At 39.3% G+C, this 25,483-nt stretch overlaps 1 protein-coding gene across 3 annotated transcripts in view; it reads left to right on the forward strand.

Annotated features, from left to right (window-relative positions):
* Window positions 1-456: 456 nt before the first annotated feature.
* UHRF2 (ubiquitin like with PHD and ring finger domains 2) overlaps window positions 457-25,483 on the forward strand; it is an 88,028-nt gene continuing 63,001 nt past the window's right edge. For 2 of the 3 annotated variants that reach the window (XM_054054844.1, XM_054054845.1), the window contains exons 1-3: window positions 457-899; window positions 13,475-13,717; window positions 17,439-17,701. In XM_054054844.1, coding sequence (XP_053910819.1) covers window positions 747-899; window positions 13,475-13,717; window positions 17,439-17,701 — 659 coding nt within the window. In that variant the 5' untranslated portion in view covers window positions 457-746. The remainder of the gene's footprint in view (window positions 900-13,474; window positions 13,718-17,438; window positions 17,702-25,483) is intronic. The other variant, XM_009571620.2, reaches the window with a different exon arrangement.

Raw genomic sequence — 25,483 nt, forward strand, 5'->3', positions numbered from 1 at the left:
AAACCAAAACCATCCTCTTTGTCTGAAGTTCGGAAGCCGAAGAGCTGTATAAAGATCTGCCTGAACGAGAGAAGCCAGCAGTACTTTCTTAATTTGACCCCTGTATGCCGTGCTGATTAGCTAATTGATTTAATAATTAGCTAATAAATTTGACTCCAGCATGCCGCGCAGGGCCCTAGCGCGGCGGGGGGGGGCGTGGCCTCGTGCCTCGCAGGACGCTGCGCTGCGCGGGCCCGAGAGCGGCGGGAGGGCGTGGCCATGGGACAGAGTGGGCGTGGCCACACCGCCTCATCGACAGCAACGGGAGGGGCGTGACCATTCGGCCGAATAGGCGTGGCCACCGATCTTCGAGCGCAGCGGGAGGGGGCGTGGCCTCACAGGAGAGGGCACTGTAAGGAGGGGGCGTGGCCACGCGTCAGGCCGGACGCGCCGCCGGGCGGGAGGGGGCGTGCCGGCGCGCGTCGCCCCCGCCCCGGTGTTGTTGTCTCGGCGCGGCCGGGGCCGGTGGCTCTCGCGAGATCGGCGTTGGCGCCGTGACCTCCATGTGAGAGCGGCGGCGCCTGGTAAACAGTGCCCGGGGCCGGGCTGCGGGCGGCGGCTGTTCCCGAGGCGGCGGGGCCGCTGTGACCGGGTAGGCTGCTGTGTTCCGCGGCGTTTGCAATCCGTGCCCGGACAAAGGCGCGGGGGGCGCTTCCCTCCGCCGGGAGCGGAGCCCGTGCCTGTTTCCCGGGGAGGGGGCGCGCGCCATGTGGATCCAGGTTCGCACCATCGACGGCACCGAGACACAAACCATCGACGACCTGAGCCGCCTGACCAAGATCGAGTGCCTGCGCGAGAAGATCCGCGAGACCTTCCGCGTCAGCCCCGACCGGCAGCGCCTCTTCTACCGGGGCAAGCAGGTGAGGGTGCACCGCTTTGTCTGAGGGGCCTCTTTGTGCCTCCTTCCCGCACCGGAGGCTCCTCCCCCCGTGCTCCCCTGTCTCGAGTGACGGGGTCTGGGGACACCCGTGTCCCCCGTGGGGTCAGGGTGACACCGAGTCCCCCCGTCACCGCGGCTGGGAGCTCCTCGTGAGCTGAGCATCCCGCCCTCTCCGATGCCAGCTGTGTTTGGATGGCAACGCGTCCCCTCCGGGTGTGTTTTTGTTGCTGAAAGGTGTAACCTTTCAAGCTGCGTGACACAGACCTCGAGGAGCGGTGGAGCTGTCAGGTGAGGCGCCGCCGTGGACCGAGGAGGAAAGTATCGGATGTGCAGGGTATTTCTGTGGTTCTTTGGACGCAGTTTCTTACGACAGATGAGTGTGAGCTGAGTAATGCAAGGCAGTGAGACTTCTGTCTCAAAACAGGTGAAATGTTATTTTACAAATAACATAGAAAAAGTAAAAAAAATGGAAATTTTGCTGTGACTAGAAGGTAAGCATCTAGGCTAGGTGTTAAGCCGAGGTTGTGAGCCTGATAGCAAATTAGTGGATTTTTGTGTCCTACAGACAGACGAGAGTGAGCGCCTATGAGGACCTGTCTGTCAGGACTGTTATTGACAGTATGTTTCTTCGAGGGGACCAAATCGAGGAACATCAGTCTTTGTGCTGTGCCAGTACACCTCTTTCAGTGCAGAGCTTGATGTGGGACACAAAGCTTACCCAAGGAGCAGGGAAGATGAGTCTCTAATGAGATGTGCTTTTCTGTGTACTCAGTGGGCACCTTGAACATTTTAGTTAACAAATATCTTGCTTTCAGAATTGTGAAACATAGCTGGACTTGCCTACATGAGCAGCTTTTGTGAGTTCAGTACTTGCCTTACCCACTTTGGGACACACTTGGGCTCAGGCTAAGTGGACAGTTAAGGAGGGTTTTGTTATAGTTTCACCTTTATGTTCATTTTCTTGTAATTACCATAGTTAATTCTGAAGCTTCCTTCATGGTTGTGGATTGCTTTTCTGATCCCATGGTACTAGTAAGTAGAAAAAGTGTCAGAAGGATTGCATTTGCACAATTAAAACTGGGTGTTGAGACACATAAGCAGAGGAAGCAGTAAACAGCTTCGACTCTTGGGGTCGTGATAAAATACCCCTTTTTTTTAATTTTAAATGTGGCATGAACAGAAAACAATACACTGAGGTAAACTGAAAAACTGAAGATTTCTGCATATGTTGGTAAAAGCATTATCTAGTCTAGTGAAAGAGTTTATCTTTCACTGTTTTCTCTGTTTATCACTCGGTATGCTTACATCTTTGCAGTCTGCTAGTAGAACTGTGATCTTGGTGCTTACTGTAGTCTATTTGAAAACTTGGAGAATTCTTGGACCTTGCAAGTGGTGGGTCCCAGAAGAGTAGCTAAATAACCTTTCATCTAAAAATGCAAGGGGTGTGTGTGTTTGTAAGGGTACAGGAGCCTAAGTGAAATTATTATTCAGCCGTTTATGGGCTGAATTTCGATAACTTTATCTTCTTAGCTTGTAGTAGAGAAAAGCTTCAATGAACGTTTTGAGCTAGAGCCGTTATTCTGCAGTTCTTTAGGAGTGCCCGTGTCCAGTGTAGTTTGTGGTATGCAGAAATTTGCTGTTTGATCTTCAGACACAAATGCAGCATCTTAAGTGGGCTGTACTTAATGCTCCTATTCTTGCGGATTGAAACACCCTAGTACTACTGATGAAAATGTGGTATTGTGATTAATTGAGTACTTTATATTGCCGGGTTTTTTTTGGGTTTTTTTTTGGTTTTTTTTTAAACAGGAAAAACACTGCTTGGTTGAGCAGACTGGTTTCTGACTTTTAGCTTCTGCTGCCAGGAGGACCTACCATTCACATTTGGCAATGATGAGTGAGCAAGATAGTATTACTTTATAACTTGGTCTGGTTTGTGAGGAAATCCTGGCCTCTCTGGGGATCCATGTTTCTGCAGAGCTGAATAACTGTCTATCAGTCAGGGAAGTCAAATCATTCTGTAATTTAAGCTAGAATTTTCTGAGGAAATGGAATAGTAGTGTATGTGTGGTTGTTTTTTTTTGCTGTGGCACAGTAAACTAGTCTGCAGTTAGCCAGGTAAGTGTAGTGAACATAGAAACTCAGTGATCTCTTGCTTTCTTTGTTGAAGAAGTTGGGTCATTGGTTGGAGTTTCTTAAAGGGTCATGGATATTTCCTTATGCTGGAATAAATCATATCTTAGCCTTGCTTCACGATCTGCTATTTGTATCTAATGTTTCATATGTTAGGTGTTGCGTCAGAGTAAACTCATAAATTACAGTGCATTATTTTAAATTCCCCTGTAATTCAGAGAAGCAAGACAAGACTGTCTTTTAGCATTGCACGTTGACTGGCCTAATTGGAAAACATATATAGCACTTCTTGAAGAGAACAGTGTTCTCAGTCTCATTTATGGAAGCCAAGGCGATGCTATAATATAGTAGACAAATTTTTGGCATCTTGACCTACCAGAGTAAGTTCTCCATGGGACCTGACTATTGTAGTTGGGATTTTTGTCATTCAGTTACAACAGTGGAAAAATTGGGTGGTAAAACTATGTTAAAGTTTATTTAAGTTTCAAAACTTGCCAGTGTGTGTAAGTAACTTAAGTAACTGAAATTGCTGTTGAAGTTGTTTCATTTTGGTGATGAGGAAGATACTCCAAAGGTGTTTCATGGGGAACTGTAATCAGCAGGTGGAGTGAGTATTGAAGCCATTTATTTACTTGGTGTGAAAGTTGTTGCGAATCAGGCTTACAGGATTAGAAGAAATTGAGATCTGCTTTTAGGCACAAAAACGTATGTTTGTGTGCATTGTGCTACTTGGCTGTGCAAGTTGACTCTTCAGAATGGTTTGTCAGGCCCATGCTCTAATGCGTAAGTGTTCATGGTTTTGTTTTGGTAAATTTGACTAGGCAGATAGAGGGGTAGGTGGAGTGGAAGAACTTCAGTTTTGCTTGAGAGCACCCTTGTGATTAAGCAGCCTCAGTGAAACACACAGTTATAAATCTGGCAATGAGACATACCTTGGTTTACCTACAACCTCTCTTATACAAGACCTCTACCTTCTGCTGACCTGGACTGGCACGTGAGCAGCAGATAGGCTCTTGTATAAGTTTAACGTTCTAAGCTTCAGGCTTGTAAACTGTCTGTTTAAGGGCTTCTTACATACTTAAGCATGGGTGAATTTCCAGGAGTATGGAAAAGCATAATTTGTGGAGTCTTTCCCTGAACAAATGGAGTAAAAAACCTCTTCATGAAACAGTTGAGTTTCTTAACGCAATCGCTTCCTGGCTCTATTTAGTTCGGGAAATTGTAAACATTTTCAGCTGTAGCTGTCCAAACCCCATCTGTTTCTGGCAGAATCTGGGTGTGAGAAATCTTTAGTTATAGTGGTTGGTTTTGTATTTTGGAGAAATAATTTGAAGAAATCTTAGAAAGGAAGTAATAAGCATTCTTTGATGAAGCTGGTAGTGAGTAGCTCTGTAGCCCGATGGCAGAGAGTCGTCTGGAGTCTTCACAGCAGAAATGATCAGACTGCATTCCTAAATTCCTTAAACATTTGTGGAGTATGCTTCAGACTTGGCTGGCAGTAGGTTTGGTAGGCCTGTTGTTAAGGTTTGTTTTTTTTTTTAATATGATTTCAGAAGTTATTTGGTAAAATCAGCTTCTTGTTATTTTTTTTTTTTTTGGGAAAGCTATGAATGCATTTTACGGTTCCTTGGTAGCATTATTTTTGATTCAAAGCACTTAAACAAACTGAAGGAAAAGCTAAAATGTATGTGAAAACAGAGTACTTTGTACTACTTTTTATATATGACTTCAAGTAATGAGAAGCTGGAGTAGCATAGTATAATGTGTAAGAAATTATGGCTAGCTTTAAGGCAATAGTTTGGCATGTATATTCATGTAACCTAGTTAGGATAATTTATTACTTTGTATTTTTTTAATTAATCTGGAAGCTCTTGGAAAATGCTCAGACACTTAGATGCAGAACACACCTAGTTGTGTGGTCTAGATTGACAACGAAGTGGTGAGGATTTTCAGTGACAAAATGTGATCAAATGTTGATATTTATATAGGTGGAAGTTATGAGATGACTCTTCTTTAAAAGCTGTTAACTGGATCTCCGTTAGTAATAATTTCACTGTTAAATTATGTTAAAATAACTGCCCTGATATACTTGGCTATTATATTTTTTAAAGACTTTTGTTGTTGATAACAGCAGGTTTAAATAATAACCAGTTCTTCATTACAGGTATTGTTATGAGGTGCAGATAGTCATTTGCTCTCCCTGGCATCACTGTTGCTGAACTTCAGTTGCCTGTGCTATGCCTGTCCATACTGTCATACAGAAGGTACATGGCCACTCTCATCTTATCTGCACAGAAATGATTGAGTCTTTCCATGCTTCTAAGGATTTCAGTGCGGCTTTAGATTTTGACATACTTTTTGGTATTTTGTTTTTGTTTGTTTCTTTGTTTGTTTTTAGAAAGAATCATGTAATCTTAAGTAGCATCCAGAAGATGCCATGAACTTTTATTTACCTAATCAGAAATCTACAAAGAACTGCAAAAGAAGAGTAAACGTTGCTGCTCTAACTTCATCTTCTAGCTAGAAGTTAATGAGCAAATGTTCAATTAATGGGATTGAGAGTTTCATCCAAGAAGAAAATGCCATATCTAAATGAACAGGGTTTTTTTCTGAATCTCACTCAGTGTTAAAGGAAGAAGTAATCTTCAGAACCTGAGCTTCCTATTAAAAAGTTTAACTTGGGAGAGTTGCAGACTTGAACCTTATAGAGGTTATTGGTTGAGACTGAGAATACCTGCCTTCACCTTGATGTTCTGATTAGGTCGAGACGTCTTCTCTTGCAGCTCTTGACTTTCAGCTGGTTTTGTGTTGACACTGATCTTTAGCACCGGAATCTTTTTTGGATTATAGCTAATCCAGATCAAAAGGTAAAGTGTGTTGGTACCATCTGTACACACTGCAAATAATTTTGTAGTAGTTGTGTAAAAAAATCCTGGATAATGTGGCCTTAAAATGTCGGCTTCTGTACTTAATTTTAGTTATAGAACTTCAGGAAAAGTGTGTTTGTTTTTTTTTTTCCTTAGAGAAAGCTAGTATTCTTGATTGATTAGTCATCTTGAGAGATGACTAATGTACATTTATTGTTGTGTTTGTACTGAGATTGATGTGTAATTACAGATAGTGTCAGCAACAAGATTCTGTGATATTTTTTTCCTAGGTTGTGTGGCTTTTTGCAACATGCTGGAATTCCTCGTTGTGTGGCGTGTTGAAGAAGCACAGCTTATTCACACTGTGCTGTGATTATGCTCATTGGTTGTCACTGTAATTGTAGAAAAGCTTTTCTGAAATCCCAGAAGCTTCAATATTCTTCCTTCTCTGGGAGTTCTTCTCGCTGTATGCTTTCTGTGGAATTCTGTGGGAGTCCCTGTAAGACTATGATACCTATCTAGATCATGATTTATTGAGAGTAAGACTCCAGTATTGTGACTATCTTTTTCCGTAAGTCCAGGGTAGATGACTATTGTCTTGTAACACATATATGAAGTCAAAGGGGAGCACTCTCTGATAAAAAGGCTAATTTATGTTACCTTGGTGGGATTTTTGGTGGTATAACGGTCATATCTTCAAGCATTCTTGTAAGCTGCTTTGAAATGTGAATCCCGTGTATCATATTCTCCAGAGACTTGTAACTTGTTTGGTTACTCGTTTTTAAAATGTTGTGATCTACCTGTATTCTGGAGGTACATAGATCTAGTCTGTCAGAGAACTTCCTAGTGCAGTTGTTTCACCTGCTTATGAGTTCCATTATGATTTCTTCACTCCCAAAAAGTACTAAGAGTGATGAAGACAGAGCAATGGTTTTTTTTAAATCTTTTTTTATTGATGAGTAGATTCTCCTTCTGGAAATGAGGGAGTGATTTGCCATTTGCATCTGTGTATTTTTAACAGAAAGCTATGAAGTCCAAACTATTAAGAAATAAAAAGTTAACATGAGTCTTGGAGAACAGGTTGTCAATGCTGGGACTTTTAATGGAACTGTATAAATTAAAATGCTTCTAATGGCAAACAAGAAACATTTGTAAAATCTCTGTATTTGGGCTTTGCTTTCATTGAGGAGCTTGTGGAGTAAAAGCACCAATGAGATTGCTTAGGTTTCCTAAGGTTTCTTTGGTATTTCTTTTCAATAAATTTTAAAGTTATTTCCCATTTAGGAGAGTAAACCTGTATTATAGTTAGTTTTTTGTACGAGACTGTGAAGTGTTACCCTTTGGTTTCTATTAGAATCTTTGCTAAAAATGCCATTAGTGGTAAGGAAAGGAGAGTTAGGAGAAAACATTCAGTATTGCTAAGGTAAAAACGGTATGAAGAGGATGTCTTTAAAACTGCACAGTGTGTATGCAGAAACCTTGTTTAAAATGTGGAAATAGTCATACCTGCACTTCAGAAATGTTGTTCTGTAGGCATGTGAGAAGGAAGGAGCCATAAAACCCCTTGGATGTGCAGACTTTGCTTAAAGGTGTCTGGAAGTGGTTACTTGCCTTCTTATTCTTTTATTATAATGGATCGCCTCAGCGGAGCTGCATTTTGCAGGGCCAGGAGTATCTTTGGACCCTCCCTGGTTGCTGACATGTCACTCAAAACTGTCACTGATAGCAGCAGAACTGTCCTATGTGTGAGAAAATGATGGGCTGTTTTAGTGGAATGATCTCCAGACAAAATATTTTTTTGACAGAGCAGCCTACATGGGACCTGCAACAAGTATTGTTGAAACTAAAGTTGTTAGAGGAGGAAGTGGGTCTCCTGAACTTGGAAGCACTTTGAATAGCACGTTAAATATTCCAGTTCATATAAAGACAGTAACTTTCTTTATGTGGTTCTCTGCTAAATTCCTTTTTATTTAGCTTTTGTTTCTGTTTCAATTGAGACAACTTTATTGCCTTGGGAAGCAGTTCCCACACACAGTTGCTGTAAAAAGTTGACCATGTGCCCGCTACTCTGAATGTGGTTAATACATGAGTTTAAAGATCCTGGAATCTTAAAGCATAATCCAGGTGTAAGCTGCAATTTTCCATGGGAAATAAAAGATACTGTTCAAGTTCTCTTTCAGCTTTGAAAGCGTAAGCAAACTGAGTGTACTTTGTGAATGCCAGAAGTTCATGAGCTAGGTGTCTAATGTCGTGTAGTAAAGATTATTGACACTTTCTTGACAAGAGTTAGGCCCGTTGGCTCAAACCCCATTTTTATGTACTTATGGAATGGCTGGTTAAGGGTGACCCAGGAACTTGCCGTCTTGGATCACACTTTAAGATAAAAACAGTAGGTAATGTGTTCTTACAAGAATGATTATGTGCTGTCTTGGGAGGTCTCTGTACACGCCGTATAACCTGTAATGAGCTGTGCTTCTGCTGGCACTTGTAGCCAAGTTAATGTGATGGTAATTGGTAAGTTACTTGTCAGGCCTATTTTTTTTCCAAGTAATGGAGTATCATACTGCACTCTACACGAGCATTCATGTCTGTGTAATGAGGCTTCTTCATGCTTTTAAGGTCATTTGTGGCTTTATGTTACAGCACAGTTCTAATAAAGATAGAACATAGGTTTCAACTCCGATATTGTTGTAGCTACTCTTGTGTGGTAGTATAAACACAGTGTTGTTGTACCTTTAAGTACTTACAATAACTTTCTCTAGAAGTATTTTGAAATTCACAGTGTCTATAGTGCATGCTATATGAAAATATATTTGAAAGATGTAGTTTGTTTCTCTACTTACAGATATTTAGCATTGTTATAGTGTTAGATACAGTAAATCTAGCTGCTCTTTAGTGTCATTTCATTCAGAGTACTTTAGTGAATTCTTTTGAAGTGTGCCAGTCATTAAGAGGAAGAAAAACTGAAGTGAAATCTACTGCTAAGGAAAAAAATTCATCATTTTTTTAAGGACAGTAGGATCACAAGATCTAGAAAATTTTATAAATTAAATTGCCTGTGCAGTTATTTTTGCTTTAGTACATGTTCTAGTCACCCATTAAGAAATCATAACTGACTTGAATGAGATGCAGCTTGATTATCTGGTACTTGTGTGATTATACAAACAAACAGAAACAAAAGTAAACTTGAGATTGACAGGTGTCCTTAAATGCTTAGTGAATGATTAAGTAAACAGGTAATGTTTCATTCTTTTCTTGTAGTATACTGTCCAGGCAAACTTATTCTCAGGGAATCTTTGGTAGCAGAATGGGATGAAGGTGTTTATATGTTTATTTAAGTAACTATTGTTAGAGGCGAGCATAGTATAAAGCTGACTAGGGAACTGGTAAGTGTACCTGTTCCTACAGATCGTCAAACTGGTTTTGACGAAATTTTCTACTTTTCTGTGTTGAATATTTTATTTGTCAGTGAGGTTCTTTGGGACTCAATTCAGTAATGCTTTCATGAATTTTGATGATATAGTAAGGCAGTGTTTGCTGTGGAATAAGGAGGGGTGTGTGGTGAAGTTGTAGGTGGTTTTGGTCTATTTGTGGTGTGTGGTTTGGTGGTTTTTTTTGAGTGGTTCTTCAGGGTGAGAAATACTATGTTCCAGGATTGATTTGAAATGCTAGTTGTCTGTATAAAGGAAGGTATAATGGTTTTTCTTCTACTATTTGATAATATCTGGAAATAGTTATAGGTCCTGAATTTTCTGCATCTGATACTGCTTTAATAATGTAATTTGTAAAGTCATCTTATGGTCCCTGGCCAGCTTGGAAGAGTATGAGATCCTTCTCTATCTGGAGGGACAGGCATGCTGTGAAGTCGTGTGCTGCATTACTGTTTTTTGTCTCTAGTAGTCTGTGAGGCTATAGCTATACTACCTAGGGTCCAGTTGTTGTATTAACGTCACTATAGTGTGAATAATTAACGAAACAGCATCTTACAGTTCTTCACTTCTGTTCTGGAATGGAGTACTTTATACACTGATTGTTTTCTAGCTTTGTTACTCCAAGTATTTCAGTTGTCAGTGATGCAGTAACGCTGTATATAGGTATGCTAGTAGATACACAGATGCATCTTGTAAGTCAAATAGCATGTGGATTTGATTTTACTAGTTGAGTTTTTGTGTTTCTCTACTTTGTTACCAGAAGCAGGCAGTGTTGCAGAGTCATTGACTTGGTCTATAGTTTTACAGTTTTTACTTATAGGAAAACGGACACTTCTTCTCTGTCATATTGCTGAAAGTTACGTCCTACCTAATTTGAAATGTGCTTATAGCAATCTTTTCTCTGTTACTATGCTTTCAGACTTAAGTGTGACATCAGTAGTCATACAGTAGTCTGTAGTCAAACTATTTCTGGGAAGAATTCTGATTATAAAAGCAAATAAAATAAATTCCACTACCATTTGGGCAGAGAACAGAATGCTCATTTGTTATTAATTAGTACAATCAAGTAGATAACTCTGCAGCCACCAATTTATTCTGTTGACCTTTTAAGATGACTTATTTGATTCCTGTGCAGGAGCAGGTAGCCTGTGCATGGTGGGTTGTTTGTATATCATTCAAGAAAGTGGCTTCTTACTCAAGGCCTAGTGTAGGTATATCTTGCTTTCCAAACATGTTAAATGTTACTATTCCTGGACAAGTTACTTTATTTTAAGTCTTCTTTTTTTGTGTCTTCATCGTGCTAAAAGGAAGATTCAGTTGTGGATAGAAGAAACAACTCACTATGTGATCTGTTCATCAGTTGTGAGTGCAAAGACTAGACGTTTTTAGTTGAATGCTAACACTGCTTACCTAGTTATGGTAGGTCATTTAGGCTGTTCAGATTTATGTCCTTGCTGACTTGACGTTAAACTTCAGTACCTCAAAATATTTTTCTGTCGGCCTGTGCGTGATGTGTCCTGAAAGAAAGGGGGAACAGTGACAGCATTGCTGGCCCACCTTCAGTTACCAGAAGCAAGGTTACCCTTTTCTCTCCACTGCAATAGTTTTCAGAAGATTGCCTTATACCATAGGAGTGTAGAAATTGCACACTGAAACCTCTGCCACAGCTTGTCCAGTCCAGTTGGAACAGAAAAATGGAGCAGAAGTTATGTTGTGTCCAATGATATGCAATTTATTCAGTATTTCACAAGTGATCTGTTGTGCAGATGTACTGCTGAAAAAAAGCATTTTGCAGCAATAATTAAAAAATCACTTGGTGGGGCATTGAATCTTGAATCTTCAAAGTGGGTCTGGAGTAGTGCTCAGAAGCAGTAGCAGGTCCAGAAATATAGATTCCACATTACCTCCTCCCCTACTTCAAATTTATTACTGCAATATATGGTCTTTGGTTTGAGTTTGTATGTAATTTGAACCCAAGAATAGCTGGCTTTGAACTTCTTTAATAATCTTAACATCAAAAATACCAACTTCTTGTAGAGAGAAAAGCTCCCGAGTCTGGATTGTCATAGGGCTGCAGGAATACTTCTGTCCCCATTGTTAAAGAGTTGTCAAAAGCATAGGAATGTATGACATGGTGGGACAGAAAATGTTGTTTAAACTTGCTTAAGTAGCTTGTAACTCAGTATGGAGCCCTAGCCTAAAGCATGTGAGGTACTGTTGGTAGTCACCTATGGAATAACAGTTGCTGGACATTTCCGTTTTAAGACTTGTGTTCACCTAACAGTTACAGCGCCAAAATCTTCAGTATGATTTTATCTGCTGTGTGTTGAACTATTTTGAAAATAGTCAGCTGTGCAAGTATTGTTCCCCAAGCTGTTGTGGGACTGCTGGGTCAGTTTCAATTGCATTGAAACAAAGTGTGCCTGTGCACGCATCCCAGCTGTGGGTACAATAGCTATCTGCGGTAAAGGAGCCTTTTTTTTTTTTTTTTTTAATGTAGATCTTAAATTCATGGAAGAACAGCTGATTTGTTTCTTGAGTATCGGCATATATGTCCAGAACTGTCCTGTGTCCTTTAGAATTGTTTTGAAAAAGCAGAGGTGATAACAGAAGATGGTTGGATTCCACTTTTGTCTATCCTGAGGTGATTTGCAGGTTACACAAAACTGTTTTAGTGAGAAGTTGGAGAATTGCGTCCCACTTTATTTTTTCTGTTCTTTCCTACTCCCTATTTTTTCCTGTTGTATTGGTACTGCTCATAAGCTCATGAAAACAGATCTGTTTGACAAGATTCCTGAAACAGTGATAGCACCTACTCTGGAAAAAGGTCAGGTAAGGTTTGTTGCAAAAGCGGTTTGGAAACAGGTGGGAGTTTTTGTCATGCATGTTTTTGTCCCACTGCGAAGTAAAATATAACTAATAAAATCCTAGTTTTGGTGTCCCAAAGCAATGCATTATACTTCCAGGGCGCTGTCAGTCACTAAGAGCATTGAGCAAAGCAGCGGTCGTAACTACTCCCTCTTTTTCTTCTCTCCTAGCATACAATTGGGTGTTTTTTGGTGTGAGTTTCCTATCTTAATTGTAGGTAGGTGAGATCACTGGATAAAATAAAGATAATAACAGGTATCTTAAACCTGTGGAGAGTGAGGCCCAAAATAATGTTTTGTAACTATGCACTACACGTGTTTTAAAAGGTCTACTTCTATTTATATACTGGTGTTCTGCAGGATCCGATTGCATCTGGAATATAGCAGTCCCTGATGTATGAAGTTATTTGAGGGAGTGCTATACATTGCACATTACTGCAGTTATTATAATAGCTTTCAAATTGCCCAATTAAAAGACTTGCTTTCAGTGAATAGTCATCTTGTGATCATCTAATGAGGAGGTGGAGAATGGGGAACCTGGCTAAATCAGGAAGAAAAGTGTTTATGAATGCTTTCAATTTATGGTATTTCCTTTTGTAAAGTTGAAGGCCCACTACACCTTTTTCCTGTTGCTTCCCTCTAAGTGTAGTTGCTCTTGCACAATACTCTATAGTTTTGAAAAGTGAATGGAGTTGTATATGTATGAGCTTTTTATATTGGCATTTTATTTGGGAAATAGTTTGCAAAGTAGTAGTTTCATTTATTGCCTTACTTTCTAGAAAATATTGAGAAAGAGCAAATTGTGAAATGGTGTAACTGAAGTGTACATGACACAATGATTGTTAATTTCAAAACTCTTGCAGGTGTTTATTGTTACTGTGTACATCATGTAAGTGGCAGCATAGATCCTATGTGTTTCCTGATCAGGAAAAAGTCACTACATTCACTTGAATGTTGATGCGTAATTAAAAGGTCCAAAGTCTGTAAAGATACCAGTTTCTTATTTTAAGCCTTTCAGTGATTTTTCATTGAATGAAATCATGGCCGCAGGTAGTGTGATGAGAGTTTGGTTTTGCATGTGCTCAAGACATACATTTTTTTATTTAGCCAAAATAAATGACTTTCCTCTTCTGGTCTGTATGATTATTACCTGTAATAATTTACCTGTAATGTAAAAGGTATTTTATTACCTAAAATTTGCAATACTACTTATGTACTTCAAGGTAGAATGTTACAAGTATACCTTTCTTTTGACAGCTAGAAGATGGACACACTTTATTTGACTACAATGTTGGACTGAATGACATAGTACAACTTTTGATTCGTTCTGAATCTGAAGCTCCTACCACTGCTTCTGTGGCAGATCAGGATGGAGAAGTCAATCCCTGTGCTGCTTCCATCTGCAAGAACAAAGTGAAAAGAACAAATAGTGGATCACCCAGTCAGCCGTCTACATCATCTCGTTCGTTTCTTATTGATCCTGGCATTGGATTGTACAAGGTATGTACAACCTTTAAAAGCTGGAAACTGGCCTCCCACTCCTGGGTTTAAGAAGTTTGTTTCATTGTATAAAAGTGTAAATCCTTATTGCTTTCTTTCATAAGTTTGCAGATGCAAGTTTGCAGATGACACTAAGCTGGGAGGAAGTGTCGATCTGCTGGAGGGTAGGGAGGCTCTGCAGAGGGATCTGAACAGGCTGGACTGCTGGGCCGAGACCAATGGGATGAGGTTTAACAAGGCCAAATGCCGGGTCCTGCACTTGGGGCACAACAACCCTATGCAGCGCTACAGACTGGGGGAAGAGTGGCTGGAGAGCTGCACGGAAGAAAAGGACCTGGGGGTGCTGGTTGACAGCCGACTGAACATGAGCCAGCAGTGTGCCCAGGTGGCCAAGAAGGCCAATGGCATCTTGGCTTGTATCAGAAATGGGGTCACCAGCAGGTCCAGGGAGGTTATTCTCCCTCTGTACTCGGCACTGGTGAGACCGCATCTTGAGTACTGTGTTCAGTTCTGGGCCCCTCACCACAAGAAGGATGTTGAGTCTCTGGAGCGTGTCCAGAGAAGAGCAACAAAGCTGGTGAGGGGGCTGGAGAACAAGTCTTACAAGGAGCAGCTGAGAGAGCTGGGGTTGTTTATCCTGCAGAAGAGGAGGCTGAGGGGAGACCTTATTACTCTCTACAACTACCTGAAAGGAGGTTGTGGAGAGGAGGGAGCTGGCCTCTTCTCCCAAGTGACAGAGGACAGGACAAGAGGGAATGGCCTGAAGCTCTGTCAGGGGAGGTTCAGGTTGGATATCAGAAAAAAATTCTTCACAGTAAGAGTCATTGGGTACTGGAACAGGCTGCCCAGGGAGGGGGTCGAGTCACCTTCCCTGGAGGTGTTTAAGGAACAGGGGGATGAAGTGCTTAGGGACATGGTTTAGGGAGTGTTAGGAATGGTTGGACTCGATGATCCAATGGGTCCTTCCCAACCTTGTGATTCTGTGATTCTGTGATAATTTGACATAATGCCCTGATTTGGCAGTTTTAATTTAAGCTGACTCTTGCAGAATCACAAAAGCATCTCTAACTGGCTCACTGGTGTGGCAAGTTTCAGGAGACTTCATAAAGTCTGACACATTGTTCTCCAAAACATGTTCTCCAAAGGTTTAGAGTAACTGTGAAACAGAAATGCTTTCTGTGAGAAGAAGCTACAAAAAAAAGTGGCTTTTCTCCCACTTGTTTTGCAAGCTTGGAAAAAGATGTTTTTTCTAATACTAATATTTCAGTGCTGCATTAGAACTAGATAAACTATGGAAATACACAGAATCATAGAATGGTTTAGATCAGAAGGGACCGTTAAAGGTGGTCTACTCCAATCCTCCTCCAATAAGCAGGGGCATCTTCCACTAGATCAGGTTGCTCAGACCCTGATCTTGAATGTTTCCAGGGGCATCTACCACCTCTCTGGGCAACATGACCCAGTGTTTCACCACCCTCATTGTATGCAATTTGTTTAAATTTTATGTGATATAATGATTTGTTTTTATTATAGGGTTTTTTGGGGATATTGCATATAACATTCATTGTTAGTTTTGTACCTCATTGGATTTTTGGATGTTGTCATGTAAGATTAAATCAGAGTATCAGAAATTTAATTTAAACAGAAAATGTGCAGTTTTCAATTTGGTTGCTTACTGGATATTTAGTAGGATGTGTTTATACAGGGGATGGTAACATTTTACCTCCTGTTGCAGTGCTTCTTTTACTTAATTATCTGTAATAGTTTTCTTTTGCTGGAAAATGTCCAAAATTAGAGAGAAGGAAAAGGAGGCTGAGGCTGCCCTATGTATACAAGTTAACTTCAGCTACAGGACTGCTGTTACTTAGACCTGCTGTTGGGTTGGAAAGCTGCCTTAGTTTCATGTAGACTGTTACTTAATGTTTCATGTATTAAGGACAAGTGGAAAGTTACATACTATATGTACCTGTAGCATTATGTGCAGTGACTTTTATTCTTTGGGAATTTGGGAGAATATGGATACACGAGTTTGTGTTTCTTTTTTAAAATGTATCTCCATTTACTACAGTGAGGAGAAAACACCCAAGTTCTTCAGTTCTGAAGCATTGCAATTAACTAATGAGTGTAAAAGATAATATGAAGAAGGGATGGGAACAATACCAGGGAGACAGGAGGCCACAGAAGATCAGTTGATCAAAGGAAAGGAGTATAAAAATTTATATTTTCAAGAATGCTAAAAATTATATCAGGTAGTCTCTTAGCTGTTTTTTTTTTGTTCAGGATTAAAATAGAAACTAGAACACAGAATAACCAACATACTCAAGGAAACCTATTCTGTTGAGTCAGCTGGAATTTTTTGTGATCTCTGACGCTAAGGACCTAACATTTCCCCCTTCATTACCTGTGACTTGATTACTTTGTCAGCCAACCATATGTTTTTAATATATATAGGGGAAAAATAAGGCATAGTGGTTGCATTCTTTGCTATTTGTAGATGATGGAAGGAACATGTAGAGGATTTCTGCATACAGAATGAAGAAACTTCTAAGAATGAATAGTTGGGCAATCATGTAATAAGATTAAATAGCTTAATTTATGACTTTTTGTTAGATGGCTATGAGGAATGTCTAGTTACAGGAAGGTATAGCTTCTGTTTCCTCTCTATGGAAGGTCCTGTGCCTCGCTGGATCTGTGGGTTGTAAGAATAAAAATTGGAAATACATCTTGGTAATTTACGAGGGTTTTGTTTTGGAGTTCTTTTAAGAATGTGGATGATAGGAGTAGAATACAACACATTGCTCTGTTGGGCTAAACTTGTTAGCTCAAACTTCTGTCGGTTGCACTTTCAGATACTTAAGGACTGTTTCACTTTAAATACTAAAAGGTATTGAGCATATTTTTTGGCTTACTCCTACAGAAATACAGTAAGATTGTTCAGTTTGTAGAAACTAGCCTTTGTAATCAGGAAGAGCAAGTAACTGTCTGCCACTATGCTGGCACTTGGCAAAGGCTGTAGGTTAAATTCTATATATATGTGTGTTTGTATATGTCATATTGTTTATTAGAGGTGTTTTCTAAGGTATGGCTCTGCAGCAGTTCTGTTTAATAACTTTTTTATACTTGGTATAATGTTGATGAAGTGTTCTTTGAATCTTTTTTCCTAGTGTTCTCAGTATTATTAAAGGAGTAACTGCTTAATTAGCTGAAGAGAGCAACCTGCATATGCTTGTTTCCTCCCTCTCTCTCCTCAAGGATTGGAGGGTTAAAAAAAAGCTTGCAAGCCAAAAAGAGAGGTTAAATAATAATTCCAAGTTGGAGGCTCAGAGAGTCTTTAAACCCCTTGACTATGAGCTGGTGTTTTAATGCTGTGTCTGCTTATTTAATCATAACATACAATTGGTGAACAAGAGGAAAGGATAATGAAAAACACTAAGCTAACTTCTAGATTGGGTGGGGTGAAAAAGTGATCTCAGTCTTGCTCTTTAAAATTTAATGCAGATTATGTTCATACTAGATTTTAATGAAGGGAGAGTAATAAAAGATTGAAACTGCAGCATATTTATGACTGCATGTTACTTGAACTTGCTCAAGCTTGACTAATTACTAGAGTTGATTACTGTTAATGAAGTTCAGCAGTAGCATAGTAAATTGTCTTATTTTTTTTCTCTTAATTGGGATTTTATAAAATAAGCATAAATGAATTATTGAATTTTCCTTTTAGATAAATGAATTGGTGGATGCCCGTGATGTCAGCATTGGAGCCTGGTTTGAAGCTCATATAGAAAATGTTACCCGAGTGACAAAAGGACATAAGAATGGTAAAGCTCAAGGAAAGAGTAATAACAGTCACAAAAGGACTAATGGAAACTTAAGTCAAGATCATTCTAGAGCAAATGCAAATAATTTGGACAGTGCACCATCCACATCTTATTCAGACTGTATGGACACTGATGAAGAAGCTATTTATCATATCAAGTATGATGAGTAAGTGCTCCTGATACTCTTTTGAGGACATCACATATTGTTTGTTTGGTTTGTATGAACTAAGAATTTCTTGAAGAAGCTTGGAATCAAAGAAAGCAAGTTCAATATTGCAACTAAGAAAAAAAATTTAAAAAATTATAACACTTTTCAGTTGGATATAGTGAATCCATTGGGAGTAATGATATTTTTCATGCCTAAATACTGTCAAATATTAATTTCTTTGTCTTCATGAAGCTTAAAATCCATCCTTCTTATGTAAGAAAAAACCTCTATAACTGAATTTTTACTGTGTGCCTTTCTAGGTAAAGTATTATTTTAATTTGTTTTAACTGTTCCCTGTGTACATTAAATTCCTTTTATTGGAGCTGAAGGAGAACTCTAGTGAGAGCAAGTTTTGTTCCTTGATTTGGATCAATTTTATTTCAAGTAGAACAATATGCACAAAATTGCTGGTCTGCACTTAAAGTAGAGGTTGTTATAGAGAACTTTGTGGCTGAAGGCACAGAAATTGATTCTGAACTGGAGAGAAGGCATTAAAGAAGGTAGATAGTGGGTTTTCTTCTGTTTGTTTCTGTAGTAAAAAAAGTTCCAGAGCCTGCAGTATGTGGGTGAGAAAACTTGAGCTTGAAGGGATTTTTTTACTTATAAACACTTTTTGCATTACTTAATTTGCTTGAAGTTGGTCTGATTGTTTTTATTTTGCGTAAGATCTGTTAAAGCATTGTTTCAAAATTAAAAAAATTCTAAATGAGTTGAAGATTTTTAATTTTTGGTACTGAAATTAGTAAAACTGCAGTAGTTTGTGCAATGTAAGGTGAAGGTAGAGGGATGCAAATCTATTCAGTATTAATTAAATGTAGTTTTCTAAAATACACTTTTAGAGCAGATATTTCAAGTTTAGTTATTTTAGTATGTAACTGTGAATCTGACTTACATATTTGACGACTTTTTTTCTGACTTTTGTTGCTCTAGTAGCAGATTACAACTTAATGCAGATAAAGAATCTGAACTCAGCGTTGAAAAGGTGCAACTGTAATTTTTGTCTTAAATGTTAGAGAATTACGAAAATGGGAGTAGAACTGTAAATATTGTATATTGCAAGAAATATTTGAAAATAACTTAGTCTATCATTGTGATCAAGACAAAAGTACGTTCTCTTGAAACTACATGCCTGTTGTGGTGTGATTTCCAATGTGATGGCGTTAAGATTACTAATCTCGCAGTGCTGTGGATACATGTGACTCAGCCGTGGGCAGACATTTCTGAGTCAAGTGTAACTGCTGCCGTGAAATTATGTTCCTTTTTTGTAGATATTGTTGTTTTTCATAAGTTTAAAGTACAGAATTAGAAAATGTTTCATAACAGGTCTGATTTTTCTTAAGCCTATCCATATTAAGGAAACAATATTGACCTTTATTTGTGTACTTCATGAGCTAGCTGTTCCCTTTCAGCAGGTGGAGACAGTCTTTTTACTTTTACTGTAAGGTTATGTATAGCAGTTGTATGTTCTTAACCCACAAAATTAGGTAAGGCACAGAAACATGATGTTGCAAGGTAGTTATTGAAGTCAGTTACTTAACTGATCAGTCTAAGGTATTGGAAGTTTGAACTTTTGGAAAGAAAAACAATTGGAAAGCTTCCTGGAAAGGGAGACCTGTACATTTATCAGTGATTGTTTGCCAAATGTTACTCAACTTTGTGGTAAACCTTTCAAGGTCTCAGTTTTTTCATTTAATGTTACCCTGACACGCATATTCCTGTGGTAGCTGTGTGTGCACTCAGAGTGCTTTGTTTCATACGTTACTGTTTCTCTTCGGTGTCTGTACACCGCACGTGTATAAGCCACCTTGTGATTGATGTGGATGAATACGGAGGTGATGCTGTGCTTTACCACGCAGTCAGTCGTTCTATGCTCCAGGAATTGTTGCGTCTAATTTCTCTCTTCACCCCTGTTCTTCAAGGTTCATATTTTACTGCTGGTCCTATCTTCTGCACGGTTACCTGTTCCTGGGTGTTTTGCTCTTTAGGTTGGGACTGCATTTTGCTGCCAGATCTACTTACTCTTAAGTCTGTCCTTGCTGTACTGTTTTGGAGAATGTCTTTTCCCTTTTGTCTGATTCTCTTGGGTTGCATAATTTCAGCTCTGCCTTGCCTACAGCAGGTATATTCTTACAAGACATGAGAACACTTGCCTTCATCTGAAATGGATTAAAAATGGATTACCAATGGATGGCATAAGCCTGGTGCCTGTAAATTCATCAAAATTATTTGAATACATTGAAAGCTGTCTTTGTCAGAAGTTATGGACCTATGTCTACCTCCCAAGTCTTCACTGATGCTCAGTTTCCAGGCTGGTTCTCCCTCTTTACCTGTTTGGAAATGTTTGGAAAATTAAAAAATCACCAAAAGGGTTACAACTGAGGTACAGGTCAACTGTAGTGCAGACTCTGATCTGAGGCTTCAGTATTATGAATAGTAAATGTACTTCAGTAGACCATGTGTTGTGGTAGACTTAGTCTGATCTCCTTGAAGAAAAATAAACTCAAGCAATGTACCTTTTTTCCCTTCTTTTGATGGCTGTAACTAGTAATGCTAATAGCAGTGTTTATACAGGAGATAGTGGAAGTCTGCCACCCCATCTCAGGACCAGGTCTTTTGTCATCACAGGACCAGTTCTCGCAGTAAAGTCCTCTACAGCAAGCCTGTGTCACCTCACTGTCTCTGAAACACACAGGTCCACATCTTGACTCGGATGAAGTCCTGAAACTGTTCTTTCCCTGCTTTTCTTAGCTGTCCCATGGGTATTCACACTGTATTCATAGACTGAGAACTGAGTTTTTTTTAACGCCATCTGTCTCAGAATTGTGTAGCTGTGAGTCTTATCCAAAAGTGAAGCTTCACCTCATTAATGTTCTCTTACATTGTGCTTGGCAGAAAAGTTCACCTTTAGCCTTAATAGCTTTACTAATTTATACTGGAACATACTTCTCTCCATGTCAGATTTTTTTGGGGCTAGTAAGAAAATATGTCAAAGAGCATGAAAAATTAACAATTTTAATCCAACTTGTGTCTAGAAATTGTGATGAGTTTGCCTTCCCTCTGCCAGTTTCAATGAGGGATAATGCAGCTCTAGCCAACAGTTCTGTGACTGTGCATCAAAGAGGACAGGTCTATACTGGGGCTTGCTTGTTAATTCCATGCCAGGTTCTTTGAGAGTAGTTAGGACAGCTATACTGGATCTGATATTCATCTGACTTCTGCTTCTCTACATGGAAACATTTGATGGCCCCATCAAGTGAAGAAACTGATCGATCACTAACTTTTTTCAATAAGGTAATTTTTAGGACACTAGGTTCTCCTAAGAACAGATATTCTCAAAGGATGAAGCAGGGCTTGTGCTTCCATTAAGTGAGAAGGCTGGTTTTGGCAGTAGCACAAATCCTGTGCAACACTTAAACATATTGTTTGACAGGCTTAGGTTTGATAGAACCCACTTTCTTCTAATACTTCATTTCATAAGAATGTACCTTCCCTGAGAGGCTGACTTTTCACCCCTCTATTCTACTTCTTGTTTACATACTGTAGTTACAGTGAATGTGATGGGGAAAAAATATGGGAAAGCTCTTCTAGCATAGAGTACAACTGAGAGAAATTAATCTTTCTGGGCAAGAGCTTAGTTACAATAATTTCAAACTTTGTGGCTAAACAAAGCTTTCCTACCAGCTGCGACTGGTACAGATAGGAGGTACTGCATATTCCCCCCTTGTTTTTTGTAGGAGGCAGGATAGCTGAATTGTTTGTGTTGTGGTTTCCCTCTTCCTTCCCCTGTACCCCAAGGCTGCTGCAGTAGTTGTAAGGCCCACATATTTCTGTAGAGGCATGGTTCTACTTGCAGAAAACCAAGTGCCATTTGGAGGAACAGAACTTTAATCTGCAGTTGCAGATTAAACTGGAGTCACAGTTCTTGACAAGCTTAAATATTGAAGAGGCTTGTGGTGCTTGTTTAAGAGTCCGGTCTTCTTCAGTGAGGAGGAGACCAAATTATCGCTCCTATCAATGCTGACCTTTAGTCACTACCAACTCTCTTGGCATCAAGTTGTATATGGCTTTTGCCACATAGTCCATCTTATGCTTTCATTTTCTAAATGCTGCCTTCTCCCTGGGGCATAATGTTTACAGGTGTGTTCCTATTTCTACTGTTTCCTGGTTCTGAAGTGCTTAATTTTACTGAAATAACCTTTATCATTGTTGGTGAACAGGAAGACTAACCTGATGAACTTACATTTCCAGCTACATTAGGACTCTAGTGCATTAGTCCTCCTCTTTAAAGAGAAGCTGTTTAGTTGATACTTTTGTTTGTCTGATGGATATTGAGGATTATTTTATTAGTCCTTGTTTCCATATCATTCAGTGGCCTTCCAAGGCTTCTTTCCTTGCTCTTTGATAAAGTTAATGTTTCTTCTGGATTTGGTGAGAATGCTGCAGTCATCATTAATGGACTAGAAAGTCATCATCATTAATGGAGTAGAAAGCTGATAGCTGATGTTGAACTTAAGTGCCTGTGGCAACCAGCTTGTTGCATCTGTTCTTCAGCAAGCTGACTTTCATGATTTTTTTGTGGATGCCCCTTCCCTGGAAGTGTTCAAGGCCAGGCTGGATGGGGCGTTGAGCGGCCTGGTGCAGCGGGAGGTGTCTCTGGCCACGGCAGGGGGTTTGTAACTAGATGATCTTTAAAGTATCTTCCAAGTCAAACCATCCCATGGTCCGGTGATTCTCTACTATGGCTTCTTTCACTTCTACAGGGAGATGGACAGCATTCATATGGGTTTCAGTGTGTTGGTTTGTTTCGTTTTTTTTTACATTGCAAGGTTTCTGTTGAGATCTAGTCTAGGTTTTACCTTAAACTAAGATTCAGCCTGCTTCTGGTTTTGGTTAGAAAACTAGCTTTCCTGTGTTCTTCCTCAGTTGTGTAGCTTTTCATGAGTTTGATAGAACAGATGTCATCCAGCTTGCTTGCGACCATTTACTTTAGATGGCCTCTATTTCTTTTTGTGCTGTTTGCTGGCAAATCAAAGGATACAGCAATCTTGAAAATAATCTCGGTGGATGCTGGTAATTTTGTAAATCTGTTGCAAGATTGTCAAGACACAGCTTAACATGCAATATACTGTTAACTGTGATATTATTACAGAACATCACCATTCTGGATATCTGTGGAGTATTAGTACTGGCTATAACACGCGTTTAGAAATTATGCTGTCCTTGGATGCGATCCTACAGTAATTACTGTGTAGTGAAGAAATTGGAAACCTACTCTGGTGAACTGTGGCCCTGTAGCCAATGTGTAGGTAGTTAGGAGGGTTATTTAAGAGCAGTTGACTTCTCTGAGGTGTTATTTCTGTGTGCACGTTCATCATTTATCTGTCCTGGAGCCTGTATGCTGTTGGGGTTTTGAAGTTAAGTAGAACTATCAGCTATTTTGTGCACACAAAACAGTCAGCTTTGGGTAAACTTTGCTGCTCTGTAGCCTGGCAAAGCAGGCATGGTCATGGATGTGGTTTTTCTAGAGTGACACACTCATTGGCTTTGTGGGTATGCTGACCCTTGCTTCTTGAAGAGAGCTCAGTTACGTAGTTGCTGCTAGTGATGCATTCATGTGCACTTCCTGTACCAAAACTATAGAGCAGGCGGAATGGGATGATGAAAATGTGTACAGGTCTATATCTGTTATAGAGGTAGTTTTGTTTATGTAATAAAACCAAGTAATATGTTTCTAAAATAAAATTACTGAATTAACAGCAGTGTTAATTTTCCTTGGTGTGTAGTGATATGTCTGTTCTCACTGATCCTGTTCTTAAGTTGGTGATGCTGCTGCATCTGAATAAACAGATTGCGTCTGTGTACTATATGGGTCCTAATTAAAAAGCATACAGTCCTCAAGAATAAATTCACTTGCTAGCGTACTAAACTTTGTAGAACTATTTAACAAAACATGTTCCTTCGTCCAAAAGGATGAAACGTGCTTTGATGGTATAGGCACATAAGACTATGCTTTTAACATATCTGTAAGCCTCAGTCAGTAAGTCTGTCTCATTAGCCAGTTTGTCTTTCATAAGCTAATTGTGGAAAATACCACAGTAATTTTAGACCCTCAGATCATAAGCTGAGTCCAGTTAAAGACTAATGTGTGTCTGGTAGCTTGTAATAAAAAGAGACTGATCCCAGTGATCCAGGACACCTGTTGGACTCCTTTGTTCCTAAATGTGAATTGAACTAATTGAGTTGTATCAGTCTATCAGTGACAACTTTCATTTAGGGAGGGAAAGCTTGCTGTTAAACTCAATACTCAATTGACCTGTTAAACTCAATACTCAATTGCTGTTAAACTCAATACTCAATTGACCTGTTAACTCAATACTCCTGTGTTTTCATTTTTGTTTCTGTTTTGGCCTGAAAAGCATTTGTAAGACTAGCTCTCTTTTTTACCGTTTTAAGCTTATTTACTTCTGCTTCTGGAGTGTTTGAATTATGTTAGTGGCATAGGTGCCTCTTGCAAACTGAAAGTGATGCCAAAATTGTAAATTGGGAAACAAACTTGATTTAGATAAATGAGGAATGGTGCAAGATAAACAGTTTAGGAAGGAAAAGGTTGGGAAGGATCCTGCTCGAAATACATCCTATAAATGTCTGTTCATTGCCCAGATCTCATCCTATTCAAAATGAAAATATTATTTCCTGTATTTCGTTTTGTAGGAACTTTGAAAAGTCTTAAGCACAGGAGGAGGAGTTCTTTAAATACAAAGGGAGTTCTCAGGGTTTTTTATTTCAGTCTTTTTCTTACCCATCTATTCTATTTATTCAGGACTAATCAGGGTTGCAGACAGTAAGAGAAGTTCACCTTGAAAGTGATGTGAGGAGAAACAGCTCCCAATGGAGGCTAAAGGTATTACTGATCCTCCTTTTTATAAAGAGAGGAGACAAAATTAAAACAACTGTAAGGCATTTTGTTTGAGAGACTGTAATAGCCTAGCCCTCTAAAATGCTCTGTCCTGCTGTAGCCTTTATCCTTACCAAAAGTCTTGCCTATTTCAGTCCAGACTGTCAATAACCTCTGAAAAATATTTATGCATAATTCTGCATTTTATTTAAAAATGTGTGCTTATATATATTTACACACACATGTATTAAGAAAATTAGGATTTCACTATGCTGTAGAGGTAAAAAATTTAGTCATTCTTTGTGCTGTGTATGTAACGTGCAAAACACACTCTCATAGTTCGAGAGTACAGGATATTTTGAGGGAATGAGAAATTCTAAGTGTTACCTGGTGAGGGAGAATAATCACTTTCTCCTTGAAAGTATATCCTTAGCTGAAGAGGGAATGGTTTGAAGATAAGATTTGCGTAATGGAATGTTTTTAATGTGAAATGTTCAAATAGAGGTAGTAGGCTGGGATACATAGAAAGTATTTGAGAATTCGTGCAGATAGCACAATGGTAAATTGATTTTGGAGACTAGAACGCATGAACCAGTTGACAAATGAGGTTACCGCTGCTGCTTCCTCTCGCCTTATGATCAAACTGTACATCTGGCATTAAATTGCATTTAATTTGGTGGTTGTGTGGCTGCACATTGAAGTGGTTTTGCTTCCTGATATATCTAAAAACTAATGTTCACTAAGTGAATATTACTGGGTTTTATGTCACTGATCCAATCAAATTAATTTGCCCAGTGGCTGTGCAGTGTGGGAAGAATGAGGGAAAGAAACACTGCTGCTTTGAG

Source organism: Cuculus canorus, chromosome Z, assembly GCF_017976375.1.
Source record: "Cuculus canorus isolate bCucCan1 chromosome Z, bCucCan1.pri, whole genome shotgun sequence".
Classification (NCBI taxonomy): Eukaryota; Metazoa; Chordata; class Aves; order Cuculiformes; family Cuculidae; genus Cuculus; species Cuculus canorus.